Raw genomic sequence first — 11,790 nt, 5'->3', positions numbered from 1 at the left:
AAGAGATGCCCCCAACGTTTTATTGAACACGTGTGCCACTGGTAAATTCGTTGCAGTAATTCACATTAACATTTGTCATTAATCGGATTGATCCGCAAGGGTCTGTTTTGAAGCAGTTGGCCGTTAGAAGCCATACAAGCATGCTTTGCAACATGTTGCAGATTCTGTCTTGTGGACATCTGTACCGTCCACCCCCCCCTGGTAGAATCTGGACAAGTTTGTGTCTGTTTACTGGTTTCTAAGACCGAGGTGCCCCTCATCATCCCCACTCATCCCAGAGACATTCAGTGTGGGCTCAGGTTTGGCAAGCAAGGCATGGTTAGCACAACTCTTGTATTCTCATCTGTCTGTCGTGTCAGGATGAGCCTGCCTGAACAGCATGCACCTGCACCAGCATGTACCTGACATAAGGGCATTGCTATTTTGATTAATACAATATATTGGTTCCTTTCTGTATTTTTATCTCTTGACATTAATCAAGTTAAACGGCGTGTGACTCAATTTAATATACATTAATATCAACAGCCATATACTAAAAACCACACTTGCATAAAAAGAGTGCTCAGTGTATATTGAATTGCAATCATATATATTGTGACCATTATGAATATTTCAGAACAGTGCATTTTTCATGTCACATAGCCACCCAGGCAATGGTATCCAAAGCTCATAACTTCACACATGATATTGAATATTGAGTTATTTTCTACTTGTTGAAACATACATAATGCAGTGGTACAGTCGAACGGTGGTACAGTCTGTCATTTTCTAAATTTTAATGTGGACCATAATTTAGTGGAAAGAGTTTTCCCAAAGAAGACATATTGCATTGAAGTGAAGAGCAATCCAAATCTGATATATAATACAATAACATCCGCTTGAGAGGGTACAACAGTGTGCTTTACTAATCTTCCAGAGTATTGAATGTTTTTCTTTTCAAATGCCTTTTTGGTCTTTATGAACCAGATTCTGCGTGGCGCTGTGCCCATGTGCCCCGAGAAGGCGTTGCCAGTGGTGCCATCCAGTAGAGGAACAGGAACCACAAGACAGACGAAAGAGAGCACCAGAACAATGCAGAAGAACGTGAAAGTAGGAAGCAGTGTACAATGCACATTGCCCTCTGCACCGCACCCGAATGGATGAAAAATCTTACGGCACAAGCTAAATTTGCTAAACTGATATATGGGGCGGAGTGGTGGCACTTTTAGAACCTTGCCTTAAAACACCGTGTTCAAAAAGTACCAAAATAACTCCACAGTAGTCACAAACATTGAAATTATCAGCTTTATTCAGTATTTTAAATGTATCTGCTGTAAATCTGCTTCAAATTTCCAGATTTTTACTTTATGTAACCTGCTGCTGAAATGGAATATAAATTAAGCTTGATTTGTGCCATGTACGGGTTAGGATTACAAATAATCTTCAAGTTTAGCTGAACTTTTGATTTTTGACCACTTTTGATTCAGAGGCTTAGCAAGAACTGCCAAACTGGCCAAGTTAAGAGTAGCACAGAAAGAGCACTACTGCTCCTGATCAAAGCATGTTGCCAACACTCTACCAGGCTGGTTTTTCAGAAGGAACCTGATTGAGTTGAAACAATTGATTCTGAAGCTTGAAACAAAGTCAAGAGTGAAGAGAAAAACGGACCCCCGTGTTTTTCTTGTAAAAGCCAGATTAGTTCAAAATCACTTGTATCATCATGGTACATCACAGCAACACAACTGTTTTTCCGTTGTTTTTTTAATTTGACATCTGCAAAATTAAGTGTGAACAGTAACAGTGAACATTATCAAAAGCAGAACGCGTTAAATAGCCATTTACATGATAACGAAGCAATTACAAGATTTATGTTTAAAGAATTCAAACAACTAAATTTAAATACATCATTTTAAAATTGTATTTATAATAACAAACGACACCTCCTTAGGGCTATTTGTTAAGCCCCACTCTCTTCGACAGTACACATTTCTCATACAGCAGGAAAGCAAAAAAATGAAAACAAAACCCGTGCAAAATAAATTAAAATGCAAAACTTTGGGTATACACAAATATATTGCATATTTTACACCTCCCAGCTTACTCATGACGGATACAGAAAAATGACTGAATTTGAAACAAATACTAGCTTAAAAGAAATGCAAAACATGCAATCACTTTTTAAGGGAGTCATTTAATGGAATCATAAATTCAGAAATATTTTGTGTGGCAATGTTGTCAATATGGAAAAGTTTGAAATAAACTCAGGATGCTTCAAGGTAATACAAATTATTATTGTCTTCCAGCAATAGGAGAATTAGACGTCTTGAAAACAATTCTGAAATCAAAAGGCTTTTTGCTTTGGTTCAGTGTTAAAAGGCTAAAAACCTTTCAAAGATATTGTCTGCGCTTTAACTTTAGAACAATGATGACCACACAAACACAATCACAAAAGAAATGGCACGTGATAGGTGCCAGCTCCCCCCGACCCTGAATCGAAGGGAGCGATTGGTAAATCAGTGGATGCCACATGAATAAGTTACAGCGTAGAGTGGGCTCAGGGGGCAGAGTGATGTGAAGTTCGCCCTCTGCTGGTAACTTGTGGTTTCCTATTTCATGAAACAACTACTCACAATTTTTTGGTAATGGGAAATGAACTCAAAGGCCTACCTCTTTACTGAGACCCAGTACAGTATCGATTTGTTAACCCAAGTGTGACGCATGTGTGGTTACTAAACTTAACAGAAGGGTTGTGTCCTATAAAAAGCCTAATATAGGCTATATACTGTATAAAACCTCAGATCTCAGCATTTCTTCAAAGCTACACCTGATTGGACTGTCTAGTAAACATACATGTTTTAATACCGGTGACCTGAATTTGTGGCACTCATGAGTGAGACAACTTGCACGGCTGATATTTCTACATGGAACAGAGCTGGACTGTGAAAAAGGTTCATGCAGTCTCAGATGCATTGTGAAATCCAGTCATGATTCTGAAGTGCTCTTCTCTGCAACTCTTCAGTGGGTCCTGCAAACAATGTAACTACGCAAGTGAAATAAGACAACTGAAAGATTTGCAAAATGAAAATGAGGGTTACGTTCCGTAAACAGGGAGTGCCACATTTTACATGAAATGCTTTTTAAAAATTTTCACATGCAGTAGGAATGTATATTTTAACAATGTATTTTTCACACACACTACATAAAAAAAATATACACCTGAAATCCTATAAGAAGCACTTGAAAATAAGGACTTTTTTTAAAGTACCATGAGTTCTACAACTAAATATGTTTATGGAAAAAAAGAGAAAGTTAATGAACACAAACATACCAAAGTTTCCTTTAGTATCTAAAGCTAAATATAGTAATGCACATTAAATTACCTTAATTTTAATTCCTTATCTGGAAGTAAACAGTACTGTGAGCGCTTTGAGAGAACGACAGATATATTAAGGCACGTTCACTATCCCACATGTTAAAACTGCTGTCTCGGGACCAAGATGAGTCTGCAGGGGCTTGGGACAGAAATCCATTCAGCGGCATTCTTCTCTGTGAAGGCTCCTCCAGATGTTGTGAATGATTGGTAAGAAAGATAAAAACAGAAACAATGGACAGGAGAGCAAATATAGAAGACTAGTCTGAATCACATTTTTGTTTTTGCCTGGAGCTGGCAAATTCATAGTGCGCTGTGGGACCCAATCAAGAGCGAGCAGAGATGTGGTTCTTCACGCAGTGCTGCTCCACGTTCTGTGTCCTCAAGGCTGCCGCTGGTACTGGCTCTCTGTGGCTGTGTAGAAGTCCTCCAGGACACTCTGCAGGTACTCGAAGGTGGGCCTCTCCTCTGGTTTGTTCTTCCAGCACTTGATCATGATGTCGTAGAGCTCCTCGGGACAGCTCTCCGTGCGAGGCATGCGGTACCCCCTCTCCAGGGATCGTATCACCTCGGGGTTCGACATCCCTGCGAGACGGGGTAGAGGGGAGACAAAGGAGACACTGCGTTTGGGCTCGCGAATACTGACAGCTAGACGGAAACACAAAAACAGCAGCATACACGCCTCTCAGACAAGAGAAAACCTCAACCTATCTGAGTAGCCCAGGAGTAAATTGTTGAGTCAAGTGCATTTCACAGGAAATCCGAACATTTTACATCGTATGTACTTTTCATTAACACGCGGACACTTAAAGCGTCACCTTTCAATGACTTCTGCAGTCCTTAAAGAAAAACAAATAAGAGGAAAAAAGTTTCTGTTTTTCTTTTTGCTTCCTGTTAGTTGCCTGGCAACATTTGCCTTTATTGCCACATCAAAACCAACAGCTGACCTCAACAGAAACAGAAATACAGTACCCTGCTTTCTGACCCGTCTGATTTTTATGCCCCAGCCATTTTCTTTAAGTTAACTGTTCTATCAGTTACAGTGCATTCTCTTAAGTGTGCTGAATGCATTCAGCAGCATTCTGCGTCCCTGGCTTGAGGAATGCTTGTAAGTTCCTCTAAGACTAGAGGTTATTATTAAAGTGAATGTGATTGTTTGGCAGTTGCTTTTATCCAGACCACAGCTGGGTAATTACTGACAACATGAGTGAAACACTTGACTCAAGGGTACAACAGCAGTGCACCACCTGGGATTTGAACCTACAACTTTCCAGTTACAAGTCCAGAGCTCTGGCCACTGTTGAATTAAAGTACATTTGGTGTGAAAGCTGACATCAGTAACATTGCGTGTTCTATGCTACAAAATAACATAACATCACTTTATTAGCCCTATACAATTTCTTGCATTAGGAATTCGTCTTTTCGCATACCACAGTTTGCTCTCAATGAGACACACAGACAGGGAGAGAGCCTGGGGTCAGAGCGCAGGGTCAGCCATTGTACAGCACCCCTGGAGCAGTTGGGGTTAAGGGCCTTGCTCAGGCGCCCAATGGAGTAGGATTTCTCTGCCGGCTGCGGGATTTGAACCGGCAACCTTCCAGCCACAGGCGCAGATCCTTAGGTCCCTCCTTAGAACTGTCCCTCCGGACAGTTCAGAACGTCAGTTGCACCGAATACTCACATCACACACTCATACAACCAAACACCACACCCACCTGGGTAGGGAGTCCTTCCGTAGCTAATGATTTCTGTCAAGAGGATCCCAAAGGACCAGACGTCTGATTTGATTGTGAAGGAACCATAGTTGATGGCTTCAGGAGCTGTCCATTTTATTGGAAACTTTGCACCTAAGCATAGATAAATAAGAGTCCAGTTCATATGTTTTCAATGCCTGTTGAGCTGCACTCTTCAGCTTTTCTCTCAAGTGGCACAGTAGGCTTAGCACCAGGACACAAAAATTGAAAACCACATCATGCTTGTCACTTACAGAGGCAGCTTTGACCACTTTTGTTTCTTGGGCCTGCTGCAATATTACTGTTACTGTTATTACTATCCACGAGCAAGCAAGGAATACATGAAATCTACAATAAATTTAATGAACCGGGACAGCAAATCCCGTAAAAATTTTAAGATAAAACTATAATACAAAGGACCCAATGACAGATTTTACAGGGAATATGAATGCTACAGCAGTTGCCAGTCTAGCTCACCCTCTCTTGCGGTGTACTCGTTGTCTTCAATGATGCGAGCCAGACCAAAGTCAGCTATCTTGCAGACCAGGTTTTTATTCACCAAAATGTTGGCTGCTCTGAGATCTCTGTGGATGTAATTCCTCTGCTCTATGTACGCCATACCCTCTGCAATCTGGAAAACAGCACCAAGAGCATGAGTCACCCATCTGTGGTGTATTTTCGTCCTTTGCACATGAAGCACCTTGCTTCTAGCATGTATTTCCTTTCCTTTCCCGAGATATGCATACCCTCACCACATGTTTACAATGATTTGACTGTACCTTTGACCAACCCAAAAAAAAAAATCCAAATCAGACCAACACACCACAAAAAAAACACATAAAAAGAATGCACACAGAAATAAAAAAGCTAATAAAAAACAGGAATGTCTTCACAATCCAGGTACTGCTCAGCAAATAGTAAATCCTATGTCAAAAACACTTCCACAGAAATGAATTGGTCCAATTGTAACTTCTGTTGTAGCTCATTCCTGTCATTAACACCGGCAACCAATGAACAATTAATTTAATCAGGTTAATTAAAATATATGCTGGTTGTGGGGAAAAAAGTAGTGCATTATAATGATAGATCATGATATACATCGATATGCACAGTTTGTTCTGGGTACTGTTTATTTTTAATTAAAATTCTTGTTCCTTTTATTTGTCAGCTTCCTCATTGCTTTTTTCAACTCAAAATCTGCTTAACTGAGTTCTCACATCAGATATAATTAATCTGAAAGAAATTTCGTTTTAGATCTGGCAGAGTCAAAAGCCACATATTTTTCCTTCCCCATCAAGACCACGTTTCGTGAGGAAGGGAGGTTAAAAAGTACAAGTACAGAAGTGGAAAGTACAAAAAAAAAACAAACCAGCTGCCATCTTTCAGCGTTTACACTGTTATCAGTGAGACAACTTCCCCCTTATGCTCTCTGCTCCAGTGCTGCAGTAACTTCACCAGACATTTCTGGTTTCTCATTACCCAGCAATTATTAAGCACAGATAACGGCAGGGGTGGGGTGGGGCTCAGTACAAAGCATACTCTGCCATGAAACCGAACCTGCAGTCTCAGTCTGAAGGCTTAAGTAATCAGTACAGAATCCGACGCAAGCTGTACATTTGCCCATGGTGTGCTTTACGAAGACACCATGTTCTGGACTGGCCTCCCGTGCTCTCCTTTAAAAGAAATGCCCCTAAATACAGACTCCAGATGGAACCACCCAATCCACACTATTTATAAACCATGGCGCCATCTCTTCTAAAATATTCAAGTAGAAATGTACATCAACAGACGTTCCCTTAACTGCTCAGAGCAGATAGATCTGTGGGAAAGAGTCAATTATACCAACCGATGGATTCATTTCTGGGGACCTCCCAAGCCAGTATGAGGATCCCCTAGCAGTTCCAGACCCCTGGTTATGAACATGACTTAGAAAGTTATCTTTATAACAGACAGAATACATACTGTATACCGTATAAGAACAAGTTCCACACTTTGATAGCTCACAAGCTGATGCAGATGTCCACTCTAACCTATACGTACATATTAGTTCAGGTGGGTACCTGCATCAGCATGCGTGGGCTGCAAAGGAACAAGTAATAGGTTTATTCCATGCTGAAAAAAAAGAAGAAAGAGAACACAACGTTTCGGCCGTGGAGCCTTCTTCAGGTGTGAGAGAGACAGGGCAGTAGGCAAAGGTAAAGTAGCGGGAGAACAAAGGTTGGGAGGGAGGAGGAGTGAGAGGCGGGAGCAGGGGACAGAAAGAGAGGCCAATCAAGAGGTGTGAAGTCAGAATGGGTGCAGAGAGGTGTGAAATGAAACTTCCAATGAATGGAGAACATTTAAAAGAACAGTAGTTCTTTTAAATAATACGTACATATTATAATAAAATGAATACCTATGGCACAGTATAATACTGATTATCACATAACCTTGGAAAAGTACGTTTAAAAACACCCGTAATTTTCCTCTAAAATCCGTCATGATGGATGATGTGATTTTAGACAGGTTTTAAAAAGGCATGCACATTCAGAGGGTGTGGAAACTCCTGCTCTGGGTTGCAAATGATTTGCATCCGAACTAATGCTGTCAGACACCACGCGGCATATTTCACTCGTCAGCACGACTCAGAGCTGACAGGCCCGGCCTCTGGGTTTCTCAGCATCCCCAGCTGGCCCGCTTCGATTTCCTCATTCGGGGGTTGCAAAAAAAATGCGACTTTGGCATTGCTTAAAATCGTCGCAGGCAATCTGCTGTCACGAGCCTGCATTTAAAATTAAAGTTTCTTAGACGGTGGTTTCTCTAGCCGAAAGCAACCAAAAAAGTAATGCGTCTACGCAAATACACGTATCTGAAACCACATATCTCTTGCCATCTTTGAACGTATTTTTACACTGAATGTATTTTTACACTGAGTGTATGCACACTCGATTTGACTTCTCAATCAAAAATAATTCACCTTTTTAGCGTGATTCTCAGTGTCAGAAGTGCACACCTTTGACAGCACATTCCAGCTGGGCTTTGCCTTGCTATTCCACTCATCTCGCCACTGTAAGTAGTGCAAACTCAATGGACCTACCAACTGCTTCTTTTTGTACAGTGAATCCAGAACGTTACCAGTACAGTACAGCTCCACCCCTTGTGCAGTGGGACACCAGCCACATGTGTCCCAGCTGAGAGTAGAGCCAAACCCCACCCATTCTCCTTCTCTTGTTCTTCCTCTGCCATCAGCTATCACACGTTGCAAAGCCTAGGTCTGAACCCATGATTCTCCATTTCTGGTATATCTGTATATCTTCATTTCTGGGCACAAAACAATACCTTCAGCATTAACCATACAAACGGACTACGGAGTCATTTCTACTCTAAGGTATCATTTCTGTGGGGAAATAACCTGGTGCAAAAGGAATCAGCACAGATAAGCATCTTGTAGGTTGATTACTTTTTAACATTTGCAGTTATCTGTAACATACAGTACAACACTGTATTCAGCCTACAGCGGTTTTACAATTGTAATTAAATGTAAATGTATTACAAGCAAGCATGAAGCACATTTTTGTCATTAGTTACACATTACTTCCCCTTCCTAAAATGATAAATCATTCAAAAAAGTAACATGTTTTTTTAATTTATTATGACTCTCACTATTATCTAGTGCTATTGTACTTACAATTGTGAAACAAGAAGATGATCACTTTATTGGCCATATACAATTTCTTGTATTAGGAATTTGTCTTTTCGCATACCCCAACTTGCTCTCAATGAGACCCATAGACAGGGACAGAAGCTTGGGGTCAGAGCACAGGGTCAGCCATTTATACGGCGCCCCTGGAGCAGTGGGGTTAAGGGTCTTGTTTAGGGGTCCAACGGAGTAGGATTCCTCTGCCAGCTGCAGGATACTAACCAGCAACCTTCCAGCCACAGGCCCAGATCCTGAGCCACAGAGCCACCGCTCCGCCAAACAATTGATCCAACATATAATATAAAATAAACACAAAACTTTCTTTACAGGTGCACAGCTCCACTCCTCAGTACTGTTTTTTTTTAGTTCTTGTTAAAACAATAAAAGCTGGAGGCTTTTAAAAAGTGCTAATAATTACTTCAATAAAGTAATTATGAGCTGGTATGCGACTCCAGACCACAGACAGACCCAGTAATTGTTCTCTGTATTTCTGTTTTACTGCTGTCCCATACTTGGAAACACACAAACAACCTTCAAATTTACATATTTGAAATTTAACATGCATCCAGTTCTGTAATGCTTTGAGTACCTGATCTTCTGTCACCAACTGGTTTTTCTATCAAACTAGCAGAAACAGAGCTTTCACCATATAGATGGTGAATCTTGAAAACACATGGGTCTAGTCTCTCATCTTTTATTTGCTGTTTAGCTCTTGTTGTTTCTGGTGTTTTGTTATTTTGCCGTTTTGTATTGCGGAGAACAACGTCCTTACTTTACATCAAATCTTGCACCAGCACACAAATCTGCTACTAGAGCACAATTCACATTTTTCATATTGAAATAGACTACCCAGATTTGGCCATTGGGCTTCAAAGCAGAGTAAACCAGTTTTAAAACTATGTGAAGTTTTAAAAGAAAATAGAAGAATATAACAGATGCTTGGGATGAACCTAATCCCTCTTACTCCCACTCTTCTACGTACAGTATATGCTATCTGGCCTACTGGACATCCCTCTGCACATTTCTCTGGCACCCCACCCACAACCCCTACTTCACCCCTGGAGCAGCTCCCTGGCTCATTCCTTCTGAAACTGAGAGAGGGAGGTTCACTCAGCCTCATTCTTACTGTCAAGATGCACTTCTTTCAGCCAAGCGAGTTACTGCCAACAACCTCTAGTAAACTCATCCCTCTTTCGCATTCACTAGGATATAATACAACTACTAAACTATTCCGGAGCCAAAAAAAATGAAACGCGTACTTTTTCAAGCAACCAGCAAAACCACTTTCACAAGAACAGGAAGTGCCAAGAGATGCCCTTAAATTAGAAACGGGAAATCCCACTCGCTGGAAAATGGCTGAGCACAGCTGCTGGGGTTTAGCGATTCCCAGTGTCACTCTGCAGACAGCTCAGGGATCGCAAATGATGAAAGTTCCCCTTTTTTGAGCTTCCTCTTCTCCTTTCTCAGCACAGATCAACATCATGCAAGAGATCAATTCGGAGTATTTTTAGAGCCGCCCCCCGACTTTATTTCTGCCTTCCTGGCTTGCCTTTTGCATTATTACCCCTGTCTGCATCGTGTAATCTGTGGCGAGAAGCACGTGCTTCCATCCTTGTTCTCCTTTTTCAACGACATTTGACCCATCTCAGATGCCAGTTCCCAGTATTCACAGACAAAGCCCACAAACCGCAGCTTCTCAGTGTCCAAGGATTTTGGGATCTTTGTGTAAGAGGAAATGGCGAGACAGGGCACACCACTAAATTTGACAAATCATCCAACAAAGCTGTCCAAAGAGGTGAATGCACCCTTTTGTAACAAAGCCTATGCATGGGATCTGGTGTTTGTAAAACTCATATACAAATGAGTATTTGAAAAAAATGCAGATTTGTACATCACAGCGGACAAAATAAACATACCTTAGATTGCAATGCAAAACACACACACCAGTATAGTCAAATGCTGTAGATGGTTCTGTGGGTGATTATAAAACAAATGCCAAAACTGTAGGATGTTGTTATTAATTCAAAGGTCTGGATAAACAGAATGTTAACCCATTCGTAGCCTAGATTTAACTCATTGCGTCTCATTAGAAAAAAAAGAAAAATACTTTCTGCCCCCCGGTCAGACTTTCATGCTACATCGGCCAGTTACCATTGCAAAACAAGCACGTGCACCACAATTCACCCTGGGTTCATTCAGGGGGCCAGGGGGTGAATGAAGAAGCAGCATGGGGCATGGCTATTCAGATGCAATACAACTGGGCTGTTATAAAAGTAAGGAGATTTGAATATTAAAATGTAACCGCACATAGAGGAAACACTTGCTTATTCTTTACAAATAATACTGTTGACATTGTCTAGCATGGTGTACCATTCATGTTTGGCTTGATCAAAGTGTAGAGCTCTAAACCAGTATTTAGCTCATACTCTCCAGAAGAGCAGAGAATTCAATACACTTGTGAACAATTCAGATCTTTAGCAAAAAAAAAAAGTGCACCTAAAATAAATGCATGAAAGGAAAAAAGGGCCTAGCTTTGGCACTAGGGTCAACGGCTTTGATTCTGGTCAACCATGCTCCCTTCCAGGAACACACTGAAGAAGAGGAAGCACTCACCTGTGCCGTGAAGTCAATGAGCTTCGGAAGCTGCAACCTGTTGCCTTCGTCACTTTTCAGGAAGTCTAGTAGGCTGCCTACAGAGTCAGGAAACACACAGTCAGCAGGCCGAGAACAGCCTTTGAAAGCCATCAGAAAGAAAGGAATTCAAGAACTCCAGGACAACCACTAATGTGGAGAATGCCAAGAATGCCATCATGGTGACATCTCTGCTTTCACGCATTCTTATCTGTAATTTGCTGGTTTGTTGTCATGGTGCTTCACTGCCTCTCTTCATTTTCTAAGCTGCAACCACAAACGCACAAAAAAAAAACCCTCATAAACATCAGACTGCTGACAAGGCCAGGAAGACTGTGGTCATTAGGCATCTGAGACTGTCCACAACATATTTACAGGCCTCACAAAATAGCTGCAGA

The 11,790-nt window shown here is 41.2% G+C and overlaps 1 protein-coding gene across 3 annotated transcripts in view; it reads right to left on the bottom strand.

Annotated features, from left to right (window-relative positions):
- Positions 1 to 1,270: 1,270 nt before the first annotated feature.
- hck (HCK proto-oncogene, Src family tyrosine kinase) overlaps positions 1,271 to 11,790 on the bottom strand; it is a 28,708-nt gene continuing 18,188 nt past the window's right edge. For all 3 annotated transcript variants that reach the window (XM_069179600.1, XM_069179602.1, XM_069179601.1), the window contains exons 10-13: positions 11,375 to 11,451; positions 5,560 to 5,713; positions 5,065 to 5,196; positions 1,271 to 3,934 (exon numbers count right to left, since the gene is read on the bottom strand). In XM_069179600.1, coding sequence (XP_069035701.1) covers positions 3,732 to 3,934; positions 5,065 to 5,196; positions 5,560 to 5,713; positions 11,375 to 11,451 — 566 coding nt within the window. In that variant the 3' untranslated portion in view covers positions 1,271 to 3,731. The remainder of the gene's footprint in view (positions 3,935 to 5,064; positions 5,197 to 5,559; positions 5,714 to 11,374; positions 11,452 to 11,790) is intronic.

This window comes from Lepisosteus oculatus, chromosome 16 (genome assembly GCF_040954835.1).
Source record: "Lepisosteus oculatus isolate fLepOcu1 chromosome 16, fLepOcu1.hap2, whole genome shotgun sequence".
In the NCBI taxonomy this organism is placed as follows: Eukaryota; Metazoa; Chordata; class Actinopteri; order Semionotiformes; family Lepisosteidae; genus Lepisosteus; species Lepisosteus oculatus.
Note: the sequence above shows the minus strand (reverse complement) of the source record. Positions and strands in the feature narration are given on the sequence as shown.